Here is a 23,091-nt window from a genome sequence, read left to right as displayed (position 1 = left end):
ATGGGAGAAAATATTTGCAAATGAAGCAACTGACAAAGGATTAATCCCCATAATTTTAAAGCAGCTCATGCAGGTCAATAACAAAAACACAAACAACCCAATCCAAAAATGGGCAGAAAACCTAAATAAACATTTCTCCAAAGAAGATATGCAGATTGCCAACAAAAACATGAAAGAATGTTCAACATCATTAAGCATTAGAGAAATGCAAATCAAAACTACAATGAGATATCATCTGACACCAGTCATAATGGCCATCATCAAAAAATCTAGAAAAAATAAATGCTGGAGAGGGTGTGGAGAAAAGGGAACACTCTTGCACTGCTGGTGGGAATGTGAATTGGTACAGCCACTATGGAGAACAGTATGGAGGTTCCTTAAAAAACTACAAATAGATCTACCAAATGACCCAGCAATCCCACTACTGGGTATATACCGTGATAAAGCCATAATTGAAAAAAGTCATGTAGTAAAATATTCATTGCAGCTCATTTACAATAGCCGAGTGATGGAAGCAACCTACGTGTCCATCATCAGATGAATGGATAAAGATTTGGCACATATATACAATGGAATATTACTCAACCATAAAAAGATGCAAAATTTAGTTATTTGTAGTGTGGTGGATGGACCTAGATTCTGTCATACAGAGCAAAGTAAGTCAGAAATAGAAAGACAAATACCGTATGCTAACACATATATATGGAATCTAAGAAAAAAAATGTCATGAAGAACCTAAGGGTAAGGTGGGAATAAAGACACAGACCTACTAGAGAATGGACTTGAGGATATGCGGAGGGGTAAGGGTAAGCTCTGACAAAGTGAGAGTGTGGCATGGACATATATACACTACAAAACGTAGAATAGATAGCTGGTGGGAAGTAGCCACATAGCACAGGGAGATCTGCTCTGTACTTTGTGACCACCTAGATGTGTGGGATAGGGAGGTTGGGATGGAGGGAGACGCAAGAGGGAAGAGATATTGGAACATATGTATATGTATAACTGATTCACTTTGTTGTAAAGTGGAAACTAACACACCATTGTAAAGCAATTATACTCCAATAAAGATGTAAAAAATAATTTATAAAAATGGAATATGAAAGAAAAGCAATGGAGATAAAAGTAAAACGGACCTGGAGGAATCACACTTCCTGGTTTCATACTATACTACAAAGCTACAGTCATTAAAACAGCATGGTACTGGCACAAGAACAGAAATATAAATCAATGGAACAGGATAGAAAGTCCAGAGATAAACCCACACACCTATGGTCACCTTATCTATGACAAAGGAGGCAATAATATACAATAGAGAAAGACAGCCTCTTCACTAAGTGGTGCTGGGAAAACTGGACAGCTACGTATAAAACAATGAAATTAGAACACTCCCTAACACCAGACACAAAAATAAACTCAAAATGGGTTAAAGACCTAAATGTAAGGCCAGACACTATAAAACTCTTAGAGGAAATTGTAGGCAGGACACACTTTGACATAAAGCAGAGCAAGATTTTTTCCATCCATTTCCTAAAGTAATTAAAACAAAAATAAACAAATCGGACCTAAGTAATATTAAATGCTTTTGCACAACAAAGGATAGCACAAAACAAAACACAACCCTCAGAATGAGAGAAAGTACTGCAAACAAAACAACGAACAAGGATTAATCTCCAAAATATAAAAACAGATCATGAAGCTCAATATCAAAAAAACAAACAACCCAGTCAAAAAGTGGGTGGAAGATGTAAATAGACGTTCTCCAAAGAAGACATACAGATGGCTAAAAGGCACCTGAAAAGATGTTCAACGTCACTAATTATTAGAGAAATTAAAATCAAAACTACAATGATGTATCACCTCACACCAGTCAGAATGGCCATCATCAAAAAATCTACAAACGTCTAATGCTGGAAAGGGTGTGGAGAAAAGGGAACCCTCCTACTTTGTTGGTGGGAATGTAAACTGGTACAGCCAGTATGGAGAACAGTATGGAGGTACCTTAAAAAACTAAAAATAGAGCTACCATATGATCCAGCAATCCCACTCCTGGGCATATATCTGGAGAAAACCGTTATTCAAAAACATACATGCACCCCAATGTTCATTGCAGCACTATTTATAATAGCCAGGACATGGAAACAACCGAAGTGTCCTTTGATGGAGGAATGGGTAAAGAAGATGTAGCACATACATACAATGAAATATTACTCAGCCAGAAAAACAAAATAATGCCACTTGCAGTGACATGGATGAACCTAGAGATTGTCATACTGAGTGAAGTAAGTCAGAGAAATGCAAACTGATATTGTTTATATGTGGAATCTTAAAAAATGGCACAAATGAACCTATTAACAAAACAGAAATAGAGTCACAGGTGTAGAAAACAAACTTATGGTTACCAAGGGGGAAGTGGGGGGAGAGATAAATTAGGAGATTGGGATTGACATATACACATTATGTCATATACACGTCATATATAAACATGACATATACACGTTTGCAGTATATATAACATAGGTAACTAATAAGAACCTACTGTATAGCACAGGGAACTCTACTCAATGGTCTGTAATATCCTACATGTGGAAAGAATCTAAAAAAGAGTGGATATATGTATATGTATAACTGATTCACTTTGCTGTACAGCAGAAACTAACACAACACTGTAAATCAACTATACTCCAATAAAAATTAATTGAAAAAACAAGAAAAAATATCAGTTGCAATCATCACTATTTTGAAAAAAAAGTTAATATGTCCAAAACCACACACTTGATTTCCTACCCCCATAAAACTTGCTTCTCCCCCAGTCTGCTCATCTGAATAAATGTCATCACCATTCATCCACTTGCTCGGGCCTAAACCTAGGAATCATCATTGATTCCAATTTTTTCACACTGCCCAATCATGTAGAAAATCATCTAAATCTTAACTCCAAAGCAAATACAGAATCCAACTGTTTCTTAACACTTTCATCCAAGTCCAAACCAACATTATTTGTTGCCTTGGCTACTTCTGCAGCCACTTAACATATCTCCTCATATCCACTCTTGCCCCATAAGGTCCATTGTCCACAGTTAAACCACAGTCATCCTTTTGAAATAGAATTCAAATAATATTTCTCAGACCAAAACCCTCCAGTGACATCTCATCACACTTAAAATAAAATCCAAAGTCCTTACCATGGTCTACAAGGGCCTTCATTATTTGCCAGTTTCTGACCTCTAAGACTAGCATTTTTGTTATTCTTTGAGCATCCCATCTCTAAGACTTTGCCTTTGCTTTTCACTCATCTTGGAACACTCTTTCCTCAGACCTTTTCATGGTTTGATTCCCCACATCATTCAGGTCACTGCTCAGATAGCATTGACTCAGAGAGGCCTTCCCTGACAATCCTATCCGAAATAGCTACTCCCCATCATACACTCCCTTTCCATATTTTATTTTTCTTCCTAGTATTTATCAATACTTAAAATTATATTGTATGTTTGTCATTTGTTTATTTTTGCCTCTATTCACAATAATGATATGTACCCCTTGTTCACTCTCTCCTCTGTCATAGATATATGACAGATCTCAAGATGAGATTAGACCCTACTCTCTTCTCTTCTATTAAGGAAATGATATGGAGACCAGAAAAAAATCTACTTGAAGCCAATGTCACACATGAAGGTGTCTGAAATATAGATTTCCATACCTCTTGTAATGTAAGCTAAGCTCAGAAAGCATAACAATTACAAGACTATTATTTCCCAAAACTATCAGGGACAAAACAATGTCAACAAGGAATACATACTTTCCTCATGTGGGACTAAACTCTGTCCTAGGAAAAATTAATGCTCTGTTTGGTAAGGTGTGCTTCCTTCTTAGGTAACTAATGACGAAATTATCCATGGCTTTCACTGGTGGTGTGTTTGAATTGGAATCAGAACACCCACCACTCACACAAAGGACCAGAGCCCACTCCTTTTCTTTTATGGTAGGCACAAGGCAGAAAATTTTTATTATCAACCAACGAAAGCCTGAGGTACTAGAATTTGCAAAACCAAAACAAGGGAATGAGATATAGAAAGGGTGGGACATCAGAACCAAAGATACAGTAAGTCCCCTACATACGAACGAGTTCCAGTCTGAGAGTGCATTTGTAAGTCCAATTTGTTTTTAAGTCCAACAAAGTTAGCCTAAGTACCCAAGTAACACAATCGGCTATATAGTAATATACTGTACTATAATAGGTTTATCATACTTTCCACACAAATAATACATAAAAAACAAACACAAAAAATAAAGGAAACATTTCTAATCTTACAGTACAGTATCTTGAAAAGTACAGTAGTACAGTACAACAGCTGGCATACAGAGGCTGGCATCGAGTGAACAGGCAAAAAGAGCTACTGACTGGAGGAGGGAGGGGAGGTGGGAGATGGCAGAGCTGAAGGATCATCAGCACTAGGAGATGAAGGGCAAGCTGCAATTTCACTCACGCCTGACATTGATGGAACGCACGTTAGCATCTTTGAAAGTTCACAACTTGAAGGTTCGTATGTAAGGGACTTACTGTATTCCTAACATATTTCACATGAAGAAACTTGATCAAAGTCACAACTCAGGGTTTGAACTCAGAACTGTCCTCACTAAAGCTCATGCCCTTTCTACTGCATTTTAATCCCATTTCATTATTGATTGATAAGAGCCAAGATGCTTTAGTTGAAAGAACAAAGAATTTTCAGTCAAAAGCACCTTGTTCCAAACCCAGATTTTTGTGCCTTCTATCTTAATGACCTTAGACTTATCACTTTTTAAGTCTTAGTTGCATCATCCAAGAGGCAAAAATATCAGCTCTGTCTCATGGTGCCATTGTATTAAATGAAATAATGTATGAAATGAAAGGGGTTAACGTAGCACAGGGCACATATTAGGTCCTTGATAAATGGACTACTACTAGTCTTACTACTATTTTCAAAATATACCTGGCATAATACATAGTATATATTATACAGTGATTTAATGGTAGTTAATGTTATTAAGGTGTTTGTTGTCAGAACAGAGGCTATGTTTAAATCTTGATGTTGCTATTGCCTAACTGCATATCCTTACATAAGTCATTTAACCTCTCAGAGCCTGGAGATAGTTGTACCTCAAGATTCCTTTGAGGCTTAGATAATTCAGACAAAGTACTTAACATAGTTCTAGACACTTGATGCTCAAAATTATAGCTATTACTGTTATTATCAGAATAATGCATCAAAAGGCTTCAAAGTTTATGCCATACACAGTGGGAAGCTGTCATGCAGGTTCTTGGGAATAGTAGTGATAAAGGAAGTGGGTGAATTCTTCTTCTCAATTCTTAAGTGTAGGGGCTCCCCAACAGGGCTGACCTAACAACAAATGGTGTTTTGGTGTTGAAGATTTGTTTCTAGGTGGATCAGGTTGGGGGGACCTCTGAGCTTAATGAGGCTAGTTTTCCATAGGTGGAAGGCTGGGATGAGGCAGTGAGGTTGTTAGAAGGAAGGTGTTGGGTGCAGGTATGCATGGGGTTATGGCTGGAGAATCTTGAAGTCTTTTGAAATAAAGAGAGGCATAGTAATTCATTAAGGAGTCAAGAGGGAAGGGTCTCTCCTCCACCAGTGGGAGGAATTCAAATATGTTTGTGGGTAGAGTGGCTGGATACAGAGGAAAGGTGAATAATAAAGATACCTGTGAGAGAGGGGTTAAAAATAAAGCATGGTCCATAGGGAACAGGGGAAGCAGAAGAGGCTCATGCTCTCCTCCTCTCCACCAAGAGGAAAGACCAGGATGGATGGAGAGAGAAACTTACTGGCATAAGGGAAAGTGGTGGAAGGACTTCATACCTAATAGCATCTGTTTCTTGATGATAAGGTTAGGGGTTCATTTTTCTGGACTGATAACTAGGTGCCAAAGTGGGGACTTCAGGGAAAATGTAGAAGTTTAGAATAGCTGTGCAGGGAAGATGGGAGGACCCTCTAATTGGGAAGGAGAGAAATTATTTCACTTAGTGCTTTAGAACAGTGGTATTCAAACTTGAGTTGGAATCAGAATCACCCTAGAGAGCTTGTTAAAACACAGATTTCTGGGCCTAACACTGGAAATTTCTTATTCATTAGATCTGGGCTGGGACTAGAGAATTTGCATTGAAAATATGTTTCCAGGTAATGATGATTCTGCTGCCAGAGACCTGAGTGAGAGTTCTTGAATCCATTGAGTTTTCTGGCTGTATTACCATGAACAAACTCCTTAGCCACTCTATCTTGATTTCTCATCTGAAAGTTAAGGATGATAATCATAGTACCTATCTAATAAAGCTGTTATGAAAATTAAATTAGAACAGGGCCTGATAGTAACTTGGGAGAAATATGGAGTACTCAAGAATAGTTGGAAATCCAAGAAGACTGGGCAGTTATTTTTTCTGGCAACTTCTTCTCTTTGCCCTACCCTTATCTCTAAGTCCAGGCCCTAAAATTGCCTTCACCTCCATCCTAGGTGCTGATTGGTTTCTAGGGATATATCTGGAGAGACCTGCTTCCTGAGCCTCAGTAGTAACTCTGCCTGTAGATTCTACACTTAAGCCTACATTCACTACCTCCTCTAGCCTTCCTGGTTTGCCTTGAGCTTTCTGAGCTTTCCCATAAGAGGCCAACTTACACCTCACTCTGAGTGGAAACACAGCCAAAGCCCACAAAGCTCTGCTAGGGAGAGGTCTTGAGAGATGGCTGGAAAGGAATCTTAGGTCTAAACTCTCCCCTAGAGGAATCACTCTGAATCCAGGCAGGCTGGAGGCACACACTGAGGAAAATGACCTTAGCTGCCGACTCCAGGCTGGTAATATTATATTAGTGAAGATAAATGGGAAAGACTGTTATCTGGAGCCCTGGAGACTGACCTGACTCTTCACTGTGATTATTAGAAAACAATTCCTTATACTGAGTATAAATGTGTCTGCCTGTACATTCTACCCATATGGGCTCATTTTCCCCCCTTAAGATACAAATCTCATCAGTTCCTTCTACCCTGTGACAGCCCTTCAGATGTTGGCAGAAAGTGACCAAGTCCTCTTGAGTCTTCTCAAACCAAACATAGTGGTGGGTGATGGCAATGCAATGAGTGTCTGGATGTCTCACAAAGGCTAAGAAGAATAAGAATTTTAGAACCTGCCCTCGGACACTAGATACATCTCTTATATGATTATGAATCTTTTATACAATTGTGTACCCTTTAGTGTTGTCATTATTTCTCCTATTATGTATTTATTAATTTATTTATTATTTATTTATTTTTGTGCCAGGCATATCATGCTGTGAATTGCTTTTGAAATTGAACTGACCTAAACAATCCTAATATTTTGCAGAAATGCTGCTTCAAAGCCCTATGGCCCTCATCCCATAAGTAGAGTTTTAGAATGAAGTACCTAAATCTTTTTCTGCATCCACAGTGATAGTTTTCTGTCCCCACAAGGCTGTCTGTAGGTGAGAAATAGCATGGTATACTAAAAAGAACTTCAGGGTTGGACTTAGAAAATTCGAGTTCAAATCTCAATAACTGCTTAGCAATTCTGTGCTCATTTGGATGTCACATAATGTTTTATATATCAAATTTTTTTTTTATTTTTAAAATGGATGTAATAATCACCAGATCATGGAAGTGCTCTTGAAGGGTTAGTGAGATAACATATAAATTGCCTATCTCAGTGCCCGCATATAGTACACATCCAAGAGATGGTAATTCTGCCCTTTCCAATTAGTAAATTGACATGGTAATGGTAATGGCACCTTCCCATGGTTATAAGAATTGAATGAGATACCTGTGTAAAGAACTCTAGAGGACTATGCTACCTATTGTTTTAAAGTAATATTATTAGCAAATACATGTGTAGAAGAGTCAGAGTTGCACAGCGTTCTGGTTGGTGTGTGCTGAATTTCCAATCTTACGCCTGAGAAGGTAGGGCATAGAGAAAACACAGGAGTTTGGCTAATTGCCTCAGTCAAAATTACATTCTCTCAGAGGAGGACTGAGTCAGGCAAAAACAAATAAAATTAGGAACTAGTGACAAGAAAATAGACTAATAAGGTTAGACTAACAATAAAAGGTAGGAAAATTAGTTAGGGGGAAAAGGTTGATAATTATAGTCCTCATTACCACTATCATTCTAACAGATCTCAGTTATTGTGTCTGGAACTGGGTTCGGAAGTCTATATATATATTCCTCTCAAATCTTCCCAGCAAGCTTGTTTCTTTCCACATTTTATAGATAGGGAAACTGAATCTCTGAGAGGTTAAAGTACTTGTCTAAGATCACACAGCGTGCAAATTTTAAGTGACAGATCTGGGATCCCAGTTCAGACTCCAAAGCCACTCTATTGCTATGCCATGTCCTTACTCACTGGAACAAGACAGCATGATGTAACATGCTTAGAGTCAGGTACTAATTATAGTTCTAGATTAAGCTTGTACTTGCTGTGTACCTTTGCACAATTCAGTTAACTTGTCTGATCCAGAGTTGCCACATGTATAAAATAAGGAAAATAATACTTATGAGTTGTTCTGTGGGATAAATGACATTGTATGTATAAAGTGTTGTGAGGGCCCCAGCATCACCAACATTATAGAATGAGATATTGGAGAATATTCAGTGACACAATCTGAGAAAGAAGGGTTAGAGAAACAGAGGGAAACCAGGAGCCGAGTAGTGTTTTCCAACACAAGAAAGAATGTTTCCCAAAGAAAAGAGTGGCTAGCACTGGAAAAAAACTGCAGATAAATACGAAAATGAGTGAAAATGTTCCCTAAAATCTGGCAGTAAAAAATGTCACTTGTGATCTCAGGGAAAGAACATTGGGCTGGAAGCCAGGGTGCAATAAATTGGGAAGCTAATGGAAAGTAAAGACATGGAAACAGTGAGTGGAGACTACTCTGGCCAGAAATTTGGCTGAGGAAGGAAGAGAGATGAGGCTATTATTTTAGGAGGAGGCAGTGGGGGAGATTTTATTTTGCAGTGGGAAGAATTCAAATATGTTTGTGGGGTAGAAGGGTTGGACATAAGGTGGAAGGTAAATAATAAAGATACCAGTGAGAGAGAAGTTTTAAAATGAGGCATGGTTCTATTGAGTGAAGTAAGTCATAAAGAGGAAGAGAAATATCATATGAGGAACCTAAAAAAAAGTATACAAATGAACTTATCTACAAAATGGAAAACAGAGTTACAGATGTAGAAAACCAATTTATGGTTACCTGGGGGAAAGCAGGGGAGGGATAAATTGGGAGATGGGATTGACATATATACACTACTATATATAAAACAGATAGCTAATAAGGTTATAATAATAAGGTATAGCACAGGGAACTGTACTCAACACTTTCTAATGGCTTATATGGGAAAATAATCTAAAAAAGGGTAGATATATGTATAACTGATTCACTTTGCTGTATAGCAGTAACTAATACAACATTGTAAATCCACTATACTCCAATAAACTTTGTGTGTGTGTGTGTGTGTGTGTGTGTGTGTGTGTGTGTGTGTGTGGTACGCGGGCCTCTCACTGTTGTGGCCTCTCCCGTTGTGGAGCACAGGCTCCAGACGCGCAGGCTCAGCGGTCATGGCTCACTGGCCCAGCCACTCCGCAGCATGTGGGATCTTCCCGGACCGGGGCATGAACCCGTATCCCCTGCATCGGCAGGCAGACTCTCAACCACTGCGCCACCAGGGAAGCCCCAATAAACATTTTTCAAAAATAAAAAATAAAGTTAAAAAAAAAGAGAGAGAGACATGGCTCATAGGGAGCAAGAGAGGGGGAGCTCTTGAACTCTTGAGGCTAGGGTTGTTGAAAGGCCCCTAATCCTGACCTTGAAGAATGTTCCCAACTTAGCTGGAAAGGACTTGTGTTGAAAACCTAAAAGGCAAAGTAAATAAATAATAAAAAGCAGCAGGGTTGTGTCAGGTGGGAGAGTACACCCAGGCTAAAAGGTCCTCTTGCTGCCAGCTCATATTTCTTCATCTGTAGGGCTCTTTGGCTAAGTTCAACATATTCAAAGTCTTTCTGACCGCTCCCATTTTGTCGTTTACACTTGGTTCTCTAGTTAATTTATTTATTCCTCTGCTGTGTACCAGACTCCTTCCCAGCCCTGTCACTTACTAACTGTTTGACAATTGGGCAATCATTCTATGCCTTAGTTTTCTTATCTCTAAATTGTGAATAAAACTAGGGTAGTTATAAGGATTAAATGAGCTAATATATGTAAAATATTGAGAAGAGTGACTGGCAGATAGCAAGTGTTGCATAAGTGTTAGTTATTAAGTATTAGCTCATGATGCTTACCAATTAGTGAAAGGGAAAGGACAGACATTAAACAATCAAGGAATTTAATCAATAATTATTACAGATTACAATTCAGTGCCAATAAGAAAATAAACAGAGTGCAGTGGACAGGGCAGGACTTTGATGAGTGAGGCTTATATGAGGAAGTGACACTCTGCCATGAAGACACCAATCCTCCCTTGACACCACAGATCTTAACTTCAGCTCCACAATCTCTCCTGCTTCCATTACCTCTCTCCCTGCTTCAGTCCCTGAAGCTTTTCAGTTCCTGCCAAAGGTGTGGCTTGGTCACTATTCACCCACTCTTCCCCAACTCCTCCCCCACTCTCACTGTCAGGGGTGAAACTTCTTTGTGTAGCCACACCTAGACACTCAAGTGGTCCAATAGCTGCTTCATGGGGGCGGAGAAGTAGGCGTAGCATGAAAGGAAAAGAGAATAGGTTCTGGCTGTTGTTGCTACATGTGGATGTGAAATGAGTCAGAGCAGAGCTTTGATTGTAACGAATTTCATTTACTGTGAGTGTAGTATGGAGACTGGCAGCTGAGAAGTGAGGGCTTGGTGGGATGTCTGGCCTGCGCTGAGGTACGTTTGTCCAGGAATTCCGTCACTGGAGCAAGATCCATCCATACATTTATTTACAGGGTAAGTGTGGGAACACCCTCTGGCATGGCAAGGTGGCTTGGACCTGTGGGGCCTAGAGATGGGAGTTCAGGATCAGGTTAGGATGACCCTGCTAAGGTGCTACAAAGTCAGAATGGCTGGGAAGGTGTCCTGTGGCTGTCTGTCTCCCCATCCATCTGTATCCAGAGAGTGCTGTGTAGGGTGCCATGGACCTGAGCTAATATCCTGATGGCCTTGGTGAGCCAGTTCCCCTGGAGTAGGCTCATACTGGACCATTATGGCCTCTGGGAACATGTGTGGACCCGCCCAAACACCCTGAGTATCTCCAGTTAGGAGATAAGGAAGAGAAAAGAGAAAGAGGCTAGGAGCTTAGGGGAGGGAGGGAGGAGTTGGATCACATTTGTGAAGCATCCCGAGGGACGTTGAGTGGCTGGCCTACCCACGTGGCCCCTGGGCGAGTCGGGGCTTGTGTAAAGAGTTTGCAAGCTCTATTTGGGGGCTTTCAGTCTCACCCACCCGGCTGGGTTTCACTTGATCCCTCACTCCTGGAAACAGCCCAAGGCAGTGATATTTTGATCCTGCTTTACATCAAACATTGGCCAAAAGGCCGAGGCAGCTGTGAGAACTGGGGGACAAGTAGAGACCCGCCAGAAACTAGGCTGGGGAAGCAGAGACTGCAAGGTCTTGTTTGGACAGGTGTTGGCAGTGCTGACCAGTATGAAACCATTGCAGGGTGGCTAAGGCAGGGGAGTATGGGCATCTTCCCCTACATAACTCTCCTGTCCCCTCTTTCACCTCAACATACCTTCAATTCAACATAACAGACTCACTGAGCACCTACTCTGTGCCACCACTGTGTGAGACAGACAGATGCCTAAGACATAGTCTATGCCCACTGGGACCTCATCATGGGTATAAGAATAAATAAATATAACACAAAATAACTTTAAAGGTCCAGTTAAAGTATGCTTTGGTATTGTCAGGTAAGGATCACATCTAGTTGAGCCAGAGTAAATCAGAAAGTGTTTTCTGATTGTTTGTGTTTTGACATTGTATCATCTTTCAGGGCTCCAGAGCCAGACTACTTGAGTTCAAATCCCATCCTACCATTTATTAACTTGTGTGACATTGGACAAGCATAATTACTTTCCCCTGTCTGAATTTTGTTTTAATCTAGTCTAAAATTGATATAAAAATAGAGCTTATTTTATCAAGTTTTTGTGAGGATTAAATTAGATAATCCATGTGAAATACTTGCACACACTTAGCACAGTGGCTTGACCAAAATAAGCACTCAATAAATGTTAAATATTATTATTATTTAAGATGAGCCATGAAACACAGATAGGATTTCAACAGGTGGAGGCAGGAGAGAAGGCAGTCCAAGCCAGGAAAAAAACAAGAACAACTGTTTGGAGGCAGGGAAACTCAGGGCATGTGAAAAGAACACCAGCTGAACTGGATTTTAGAGTACAATTACGTGGAAAGTGAAAGTTAAAGTTGACATGGTAGATTGATGAAAAACTGTGGAAGACTTGTGAATGCTAGATTTTCTGTTCAATTCGTCACACTGTGGAAAATCATTGAAAGTTTCTGAGCTAAAGAAAACATGATAAATCTGTATTTCAGGAAGAATAATCTGGTAAACATGAGTTAACTGAATTGGAATAGGAAAACATGAGATGTGGATAAACTAGATGCAGAGAGGGAATGAGACCCTGAACTGAGGTAGTGACTATGGGAATAGAAAGGAGGCAATGAATTTAACAATACATCACAGAAGTTGGATCTGCAGAACTTAGAAGTTGATAAATTATATGAGATTGAAAAGAGAGGAATATGAGAGAATCACTATCTCTTGGGATTGGTTTAGACTTTAAAAGGTTGTGTATTCCAATCCCAATTCCATCCATTTCTGTGGATGGTACAAATAGAAAGGGTATCTACTTTCTGAGTTAGACACAGCTTATTCAAGTCCTGGGTCTGCTACTTACCTGCTGTCTGTGATACTAAGCATATTATTTATCCATCATTCCCAACCAGGATCAATACGATATCCACAGGGCATTTAGAGATACGTGTTGAGAGTGGGATTTTTTTGCACAAAGAATGAAGTACTACTGAATTTAGTACAAACCAGGTTGAGACAGCAAACTATTGTTCTTCCCATCCACTTATTTTTTTTTTTAATTTTTTTAACATCTGTATTGGAGTATAATTGCTTTGCAATGGTGTGTTAGTTTCTGCTTTACAACATAGTGAATCAGCTATACATTTACATATATCCCCATATCTCCTCCCTCTTGCGTCTCCCTCCCACCCTCCCTATCCCACCATTCTAGGTGGTCACAAAGCACCGAGCTGATCTCCCTGTGCTATGTGGCTGCTTCCCACTATCTATCTATTTTACATTTGGTAGTGTATATATGTCCATGCCACTCACTCACTTCGTCCCAGCTTACCCTTCCCCCTCTCCATGTCCTCAAGTTCATTCTCTATGTCGGAGTCTTTATTCCTGTCCTGTCCCTAGGTTCTTCATAACCTTTTTTTTAGATTCCGTATATATGTCTTAGCATATGGTATTTGTTTTTCTCTTTCTGACTTAATTCAATCTGTATGACAGACTCTAGGTCCATCCACCTCACTACAAATAACTCAGTTTTGTTTCTTTTTATGGTTGAGTAATATTCCATTGTATATATGTGCCACATCTTCTTTATTCATTCATCTGTCGATGGACACTTAGGTTGCTTGCATGTCCTGGCTATTGTAAATACAGCTGCAATGAACATTGTGGTACATGACTCTTTTTGAATTATGGTTTTCTCAGGGTATATGCCCAGTAGTGGGATTTCTGTGTCTTATGGTAGTTCTATTTTTAGTTTTTTAAGGAACCTCCATACTGTTCTCCATAGTGGCTGTATCAAGTTACATTCCCACCAACAGTGCAAAAGGGTTCCCTTTTCTCCACACCCTCTCCAGCATTTATTGTTTGTAGATTTTCTGATGATGCCCATTCTGACTGGTGTGAGGTGATACCTCATTGTAGTTTTGATTTGCATTTCTCTAATGATTAGTGATGTTGAGCACCACCCACTTATAATACCAGTAGTAACCGCAGTGAGAAATACTGAACGTCTCCAAAACTCAGTCTGAAGGGAGAATAGTAGACATGTCATAGTTTTGTTGGAAGGATTAAAAGAAATAATCCCTGTGAATTATCTAGTGTCTAAAATTATCTAGTATCTAAAACCTCTGATGCATAGTAGGTAGAAAATTCATAGTAGAAAGTTCATGAATCATAATTTTCTTTCACCCCAATTGACTTCACCTTATAACACCTTTGCTAGTCTCTGCCTGAATACTTTCAAAGGGAGTGTACTTACTGATCTCTGAAAGAGTCCATTCCCTTCATAGAAAGCCTTGACTCTGCAAAAGTTCTTCCTTTTGTTAAACTGAACTCAGTCTCCCTTTGGCTTCCAGAGGTTCTAGTCATTCTCCCTGGGGCCACTCAGAGAAATCTGCTCATTCTCTTCCATGATAGTTCCTCAGAGATCTGAAAACCATAAAACAGATCCCCATTCATCTTTCATTCCCAAGTCAAACAGCCCAGCTCTTTCATCATTTCTCTTATAGCATGCTGTCAAGTCAAATAAGACTCTGAGGCTTTGAGCTATATAAGTTGGGGTGATGGTGGTACCTTCAAAGTGATCAGAAACACTGTAAAAGGAACAGGATGGGTGAATGTGACAAGTTCCTTTGTAAATTATTTCTTAAGTTCCCACTGTGTGCCAGGTACTTTCAAATCCATAATCCCACTGACTCCTCACCCCAACTAGGGAAGGTCCAGGTCCTCTTGTCTTAATTGTACAGGTAGCCAAATAGTCTCAAAGAAGATGAAACTTGCTAGAGACCATTTAGTTAGTAAGTGTCTGAACAAAACTAGAAACCAGATTTTTGTTACTCCAATGTCAGTATTGTTTTGTTTTGTTTTGTTTTTTAATTTTGGCACTGGGCCCTAAATTTGGAGACTTTAGATTCTAGTCCTGGCTCTGTGCTGACCAACTATGTGAATTGGGGGAAATTTTATCCCTTCTAGAGGGGCCTCAGTCTCCCCATATGGAGCATCAAGGGAATGAGGTTAGGTTGTCTTGAAGAATCCTTTTGGGATTCCATGAGAATATGTTTTCAATTATCTGATGGTTTGAAGTTTTAGTCAGTTACCAAAGAGGAGAAAAAAAACAAACCATAATGAAATGTGCTGTCATATGAGTACTGAGGTGTCTGTTACTCTACTTGAGGTGGGTTCAAGTAGATATGGATGATATTTCTTTATTGGACAACAGGCAGCTGGGACTAAGATGAGTTTTAAGCTCCCATCTAAGATTGTACAATTCTGAACATTGTTTTATAGAATGTGCATTTACATATGCAATCATAGGCTTCTTGTTGTATCAGTTTCATCTTTTCCCCACTACCCCGCCACCTTTCTTTTTCTTAGGAAGCCTAAAAAATAAAAGGCAAGAAATATTTTGGCATCAATATCTCATCCTGTACAGACAGGCTTCATTCTATGGACTGATTCTCCCATTCAGATTGGAAGGATAAGTAGCCCTGAGCTGTGTTTGCAAATGCTCATCAGTTTGTATGTCTGTTTCTTTAGGATATTTCTGGCCTATGAGGAAGGGATAGTGTACATGATAGAATTTACATTGCTGTGGGAGAAAAGGCACTGTTCTTATTGACATCTTCAGAGAGATACAACTATTCCAGATAGTTGGTAAACTGGACAGGGTGGAGAGAATGTGGGGCAAGACCAAAGAACATTAATAAAAATCAGAAATGAGAGCACTTGACTGAGTTTTATCCAGCTCTTAGCCCTGTAAAAAAATCATACCATTAATCCAGTTTTCAGCTGGGAGAACTCAGTCAAAAGCATATCCTCTGTGGAGTCACCTAGTACTGCTGGCGATGTAACTAATTTTTGATGATACCACTAATTTCATTGTATCTTGTGGTGGTCAGTACGTGAATGTGACTCACTTTGGCTAGGGACACTGTGGAACAATAGCAGGGGTTTTGGGTATTGGTTGTTTGGCCTGTAGCCTCTCTCCAATGTCCTTTGCTCCCAAACTCTGGGTGGAATAGAAACAACACTCATAGCAACCCCTCACATGTGTAGCACAATTTGGAGTTTCCAGAGCACTCTCACTTACATTATCTCATTTTTCCCTTGAACATCATCCAGCGTAGTTTCCGTATCTTTGCTCCCACTTGGGAAGACTGTTTCAGCAATCATTAAAGTGATATTTTCCTCTCATAATCAGCCCAAAGATTGCTGATCTTAATTATATCACCATATTCTTGGCTACACAGTTCTTCTCTCCCCTCCGTTTAACAATTTTTTTCAGCAGTTCCAGACACTAACTAAATATTTATATATTTTTTAGCTTTTTTTCCACCTCAATTTACAGTCTTTTAAGTTATGTTTGTCTTTTCTAGATTTATGCTTTTTTGTTGTGGATGTATGTGCTTCCACATGTTTTGAAGGAGAAAGATTTTAACTCACATGGTTAACATTTGCTTTTGGCTGAATTGAAATTGTCCAACTGGATATTAATTCTATCTGTACAGTGACAATTGTTTATAATAAAATTTTCTTTACTTTTCTACTCCAGCATCTTTATTCTTGCTGAGCCATTATCTGTTGCTCTGTACACCAGAATAAAGAACAAGGTAAATAGGTGTGACTTCCTTAATTTTGCACAGCTTCCTTCATTCTCCTCTGTTGATATACTAATCCTGACATTACTGGACCAAATGTTGCTATCACTAACAGTTGTATTTCTTCAGCCACTTTGGAAATGGAAAGAGAAGCTTGTTAAAAACTGTAACAACCACCTGTGGTCTCTGAATTATTTCTATTCCATGCACATATTGTGATATACTTGAATATTGAGACAATTTATTTTTGTCATATACCAACAAAATAATATATTTCCAGTCCTGATGCTCCTTCACCTCCCTGCACCAACAGCTGACACTGCTGCTCATCTTTTACTTCTTAAAACTTTGTCCTGTACTGTCCCATCTGAGTTCTATTCTTTCTTCCCTGGATTCCCCTTCTTGGTTGCTGCTGGCTAATCTTCCTCTACCAGCTTCACATATGGATGTCCCTTAGTGTTTTGTTCTTAGCATTTTTCTTTGCTCATCTAAGCCTCTGCCATGATTTACCTAGGCCAATGGTGCTCTACCTTCTGAAGATTTTATTTAATTGGTCTAGGGAATAGGTATGTTTTAAAGTACTCCAGACGATTCTGATGTGCGTCCACGAGCTGGTATTTTTATGCATTTGACTTATCTCTAGCCCCAACCTATGTTCTACATATTTTAATTGCCTGCTAGGCACCACAACTGACATGGTCCTTTGTCCCCTCAAACTTTTCATACTTAAAACAGTTTGAAAAACTGAGTGCATTGTCTCTTTTTTTCCTAACAAGCAACTCCCCTTTCACACTTTTTGCACCCTGAGTTTCTCCTGGTTTCTCAGGCAGAAACCCTCAGAATCTTCTCTGACTTATGTCTTTCTCTTAGCTCTCACATCCATGTAATTGTAAGGTCCTGTGAACTTACTTTGTAAGATCTGTATCTCCCACAATCACTTCCTTCCTGTTCCTACTGCTACCATCTTTGTCCTGGCCCTTGTATCCTAGGGCTTGAGCAGAAACCCTGTCTAGCCATTCTTTAAAGCACATATTAGTATTCAAAAAATACCTTTGTCCCAACCAAAAAGATTGCTGATGAAATAGTAAATTTAAGTGACAGCCTGGGAGGACCTCCATTCCCTATTTTAGAGTTCAATACTGCCTTGGAAAGCATGACAAACTCATGAGTCTTAAATCACCTGTGAGTTCTGGCTTTATTTAATGCTAGTTAAATAAATTTAGAGGCATTTTTTTTCTTTAAGCCACAGTTTTTAAAATCTATGAATTGGTGATAATAATCCATGGCTTATTCTCAGGGTTACTGGAAGGACATATTGAGCTAACTGATATTAAACCCTTTAAAACTGTGAAACCTTTCACTCAGACAGAAGATTGTTACCGTTATTTTGTAAATTTTTACCATTCACTCATCCAACAAATATTTATTTAGTGCCTATTGTATGCCAGGCACTGTTCTAAGCATGGGGGATGAAGTAGTGACCACAACAGGGCCATGATCTCATGGTGCTTACATTCTAGTTGGGGTAGAAACAGGCAATAAAGAAGTAAATAAGATAAAGTGTGTCAGATGGTCACAAGTGCTACTGAGAAGAATGAAACAGGAGAAGGGATAGGGAATATGGAGGGAACTTGCAGTTTTGAAACAGTGGTCAAGAAGCCTCACTAAGAAGATAGTTTATGATCAAAGAACTGAAGAAGATGAGGAAGGTAGCCATGTGGATATCTGGGGGAAAACATGCCTGAATAAGGGAACAGCGAGTATTAAGGCCTTAAGGTGGAAGCATTTCCTGATTAGTTTGAGGAAGAGCAAGGAGGTTGTCATGGCTGGAGTTAAGGGAATAATAGGAAGAATAGTAGATCATGGAGTCAAAGAGGTGATGGGGTGGTAAGCAGATCAGCTAAAACATCATTGACCATTATAAGGACTTTAGTTTATTGAGTGAGGTGGAGAGACATCGATGGATTTTGAGGTTGGAAATGACATGATCTAACATGTTTTAAAAGAACCATTCCACCCTCAGCCCTTTTAACTCTATCACCTATTATTTCCAGAAAAAAAATGGGTAGGCCCCAGGTTACTCCCTCACCAAGTTCCCTCTGAATATGGGAGAACAGAAAGACTTTTTTCTGACTGCACCTTATATTCAGGTGAAACATACAAGAACCAAAAAGAGCCCTTAAAACAATGATTTTCAAAGTTGGCTGCACATGAGAATCACCTGGTGAATTTTTAAAATGCATCAGAATCTCAGGAATGTGACCCAGGTATAAGTGTTTTTTTGAAGCTCCCAAGGTGCAGCCTATACTGAGAACCACTAATCAAAGAGATTGACCAAATCCTCATGATATGATTGGGACCTTGAGTTTGGAAGTGGGGAGGATCATGCTTCTGATGGCAGAGCTGGACCTGGGACCACTCACCATTCTGAGGAATGCAGAATTCACAAATACTTGGACAGGAGGAAGATAAGATGTTTCATAGTTTGGAAGCAGATTATGGGCAAGAGAAAGCTGAGATAGGAGTATCCCTGGGCCAGGCCAGGAAGGAGAAGGCTGAAAGCCAGCACCAAATGATAAAGCAACATCTGAATTATAGGCCAAACATCTGGAAATGATGAGGGCACTGCACAGATTAGAAGCTTGATTTTCAAAGAAAGTACTGTTCTCACGGCCAGACTGAGCAACTACTTTGATTTTTGCCAGTCCTCTGCACGTGGGTGACTGGGTAGGCTCACAAGGAGAGGAATGGGCAGGGCATGGACCAGCTGCTGTCTTCCTCATCCTCTTTAATCCCACACCTCCTGCACTGCCCAGGAAAAGCAAATATCTTCCATGAAGTCCTGAGTTCTTAATTTAGACCTGTCATCTTGTTCTGCCCACCCGTCCTAGAGACAGAATGTTTCATCCCACAGGCATGTGCAAGTTGAGAAGAGCAGCAATCGTAAGCTGTGGCCAGAGGCAGCTGCACTGGCAGTAGTCTGAGTACCTAACATCCAGAAGAAACTTATCCAACATCAATTTTTAAGGCACGGTGAGCTCATGTGGGAATTATTATTAATGTCAGCCTCATTACTTCTCCTTTTCCCTGTCAGGTTGCATTCTTATTTTTCTAGTTTATTTTTTTTAGTGGGGGAGTTCATCAGGACAGGGGGATGGACAGAGTGAGCAGTCACATGACAGAGACAGACAAAATAAAGAGATATTCTAGTCATCTTGCCACTTGTCAACACCTCTGGTTAAACCCAATCAATATACCCAAATAGCACTTACTAGATAAATTTGGGGAAAAAAATCATTTGGAGGCATATATAAGAATATTCATAGTAACTTTTTAAAATTTTAATTTGGGGAATAAATTAAACAATGTCTATTAGAATGATACAGGGTAATTCACAGTATTAAAGAAAAAGCTGAAGAACTAGGTTTTTTAAAAAATTGAAACATAATTCACATACCATAAAATTCACTTTATAAAGTGCATAATTCACTGTTTTTTAACATATTCACCAAGTTGTACAACCATCACTGCTATCTAGTTCCAAACCATTTCATCACCCCAAAATGAAACTCATATCCATTAAGTAGCTATTTCCTATTCTCTCCTTTCCCCAGCCCCTGGCAACTACTGGCCTACTTTCTGTCTCTATGAATTGCCTATTCTGAGCATTTCATATAAATGGAATCATATAGTTTTCCTTTTGTGTGGCTTCTTTCACTTAGCATAATATTTTCAAGTTTCAACCATGTTGTAGTCCTTATCGAGTACTTCATTCCTTTTTCTGGCTGAATAATATTTAATTGTATTGATAGACCACATTTTGTTTAACCACTTAGTTAATTTACATTTGAGTTGTTTCTACATTTTTGACTATTATGTATAATGCTGCTAGGAACATTCATGTACAAATTTTTGTGTGGATATATATTTTCAGTACTTTGGGGTATATACTAAATATTGGAATTGCTGGATCACGTGGTAACTTTATGTTTAATATTTTGAGGAACTGAAAAACCATTTTCCAAAGGGACTGCACCACTTTACATTCTCACCAGCAATATATGAGGGTTGCAATTTATCCACATCCTTGCCAACACTTAATCATCCCCTTTTTTATTATAGCCACCTTAGTGGGTATGACGTGGGATTTCATGGTGATTTTGATTTGCATTCCCCTAATTGCTAATGACGTTGAGCATCTTTTAATATCCTTATTGGCCATTTTTTATATCTTCTTGGAGCAATGTATATTCAAGTACTTTGCCCATATTTAATTAAGCTATTTGCATTTTTATTGCTGAGTTGTAAGATTTCTCTATTTTATATATATATATATATATATATATATATATATAAAATCAGTTCTCTATAATTTATAGTGTTTTTTTCTCCCATTATGTGGGTTGTCTTTTTATTTTCCTGATATTGTCCTTGAAGCACAAAAGTTTTAAATTTTGGTTAAGTAAAATTTATCATTGTTTTCTGTCTTGTTGCTTTCCTTTTGGTGTTGTATCTAAGAAACCATAGCCTAATCAAAGGTCACAAATATTTATACCTATATTTTCTTATAAGAAAGAAATATTTAATTATAAACATTTTTATGTTTTCTTATAAAGCTCTTTTAAGAGTTTTATAGGTTTATGTCTTTCATTTAGAGGTTTGGTCCATTTTGAGTTAATTTTATATATGGTGTGAGGTAAGGGTCCAATTTGATTCTGTTTTATGTGGATACCCAGTTGTCACAATGCCTTTTTTTGAAAAGCCTGTTCCTTTCCCATTGAACTGTCTTGGCACTCTTTTTGAAAATCAATTGACCATAGTATAGCAACTTTATTGTAAATGGTTACAAATTAGAAACAGTTCAATGTCCATTAACCAAAATAATGCATAAATAAATTGTGGCATATCCATATAATGGGGTACTACACAGCAATGGTAAGGAATGAATATTGCTACATACAGTGTAATGGATAAATCTCACAGACATTACATTGAGCAAAGAAAGCCAGAAACAAAAGAGTGCTCTTTTTTTGAAATATTTATTTATTTATTTATTTGGCTGTGCAGGGTCTTAGTTGTGGCACGTGGGATCTTCTTTTTTTTTTTTTAACATCTTTATTGGGGTATAATCGTGGGATCTTCTTTTGCCACGTGCGGGATCTTTTAGTTGTGGCATGTGGGATATTTAGTTGCAGCATGTGGGATCTAGTTCCATGACCAGGGATCAAAACCGGGCCCCCTGCATTGGGAGCATAGAGTCTTAGCCACTGGACCACCAGGGAAGTCCCAAGAGTGCTCTTATATGAATCCAATTTATATGAAGTTCAAGGACAGGTTAAACTAATGATTGTGACAGAAGCCAGAATAGAAATTACCTGGGAGACGGGGATGGCATTGACTGGGAAGGGGCATGAAAGGGTCTACTGAGGTAATGGAAAGGTTTTTGTATTTGTATCTTTATCTGGATAACATTTGTATGAGTATATACATATGCCAAAATCTTATAAGTCTGTCTATATTGCTGACTTATACAGCAGTTTGGAAGATTCAGACATCTTCTGTGACATTTTAGAAGAGTGTTAGCTGCAGTTATAGGATGCTTCAGAGTAGCTCTGATTTTCTCAAAACCTAATTATTCTCTCTCACCTTCTCTTAAAATAAAAAGGCAGTACATCTACCACAGGACACTGCTGACCACAGGGAAGAACTTTACATAAGGTCTGAGTTTGTCCCTGGGTAATAATTTAACCATTCTTAGACAATTTTACCCATATGCCCTGACTTCTTCAAAACAGATTAGAGTCTATGTGGCTTTCTTCTCTTTTAAAAAGGCAATTTGTTAAACTTATAATGAAAGACAGTTTAATTTGTATGCTTTGGATAAACAGTTTGACAAAAGAGGGGGGAAAAGTCCTTTGTTCATCCCCTGGGACCTGATATGGGGATTTGGCAATATGCCCAACTTGCCTAGACACAGGTCTCAAAGCCAAAGTTAGAGGGACATGTTAAAATTCATGCCACATGATGTTTATTACATAGGAGGGGCTCTGGATACCAAACAGAATAGGCTGTCTCAGACACCCAAAGGCCAGAAACAGCTGCTATGGAGATTTCAGATGCCTATATAAGGAGTTTATCTCAAGGGCAGGACTGCTCTTTGGGTCCTGACAATGTTTTTCTGTTTCTGTGAGCAAGAGAAGGATACAGGGGAGTTGTCCAGACCAATATGCTGGCCCTGTGCCCATGACACTTAATTCCCTTGTCATGAGGGCTGTGAGACCACTGATGGTTTTTGTTCTTAATGAGAAGATGGGGTAGGGAGGGGAGCGTGCGTACTGAGAGTGACACTATGGGCCAGTAATTGAAACAACATAGGAGGTAACATCTTCAGCTTGTGCAAAAATGGATTTT

At 39.0% G+C, this 23,091-nt stretch overlaps 1 protein-coding gene across 2 annotated transcripts in view; it reads left to right on the top strand.

Annotated features, from left to right (window-relative positions):
• Positions 1–10,743: 10,743 nt before the first annotated feature.
• Positions 10,744–23,091, top strand: part of EDA2R (ectodysplasin A2 receptor) — a 72,800-nt gene continuing 60,452 nt past the window's right edge. Inside the window, exon 1 of one of the 2 annotated variants that reach the window (XM_032619941.1) lies at positions 10,744–10,850. Coding sequence is in view for 1 of the 2 variants with exons in the window: in XM_032619942.1 (XP_032475833.1) it covers positions 10,808–10,850 (43 nt within the window). In the remaining variant the exon portion in view is untranslated. The remainder of the gene's footprint in view (positions 10,851–23,091) is intronic. The other variant, XM_032619942.1, reaches the window with a different exon arrangement.

This window comes from Phocoena sinus, chromosome X (genome assembly GCF_008692025.1).
Source record: "Phocoena sinus isolate mPhoSin1 chromosome X, mPhoSin1.pri, whole genome shotgun sequence".
NCBI classification, from domain to species: Eukaryota; Metazoa; Chordata; class Mammalia; order Artiodactyla; family Phocoenidae; genus Phocoena; species Phocoena sinus.
This window is presented reverse-complemented; position numbering and strand designations above follow the sequence as displayed.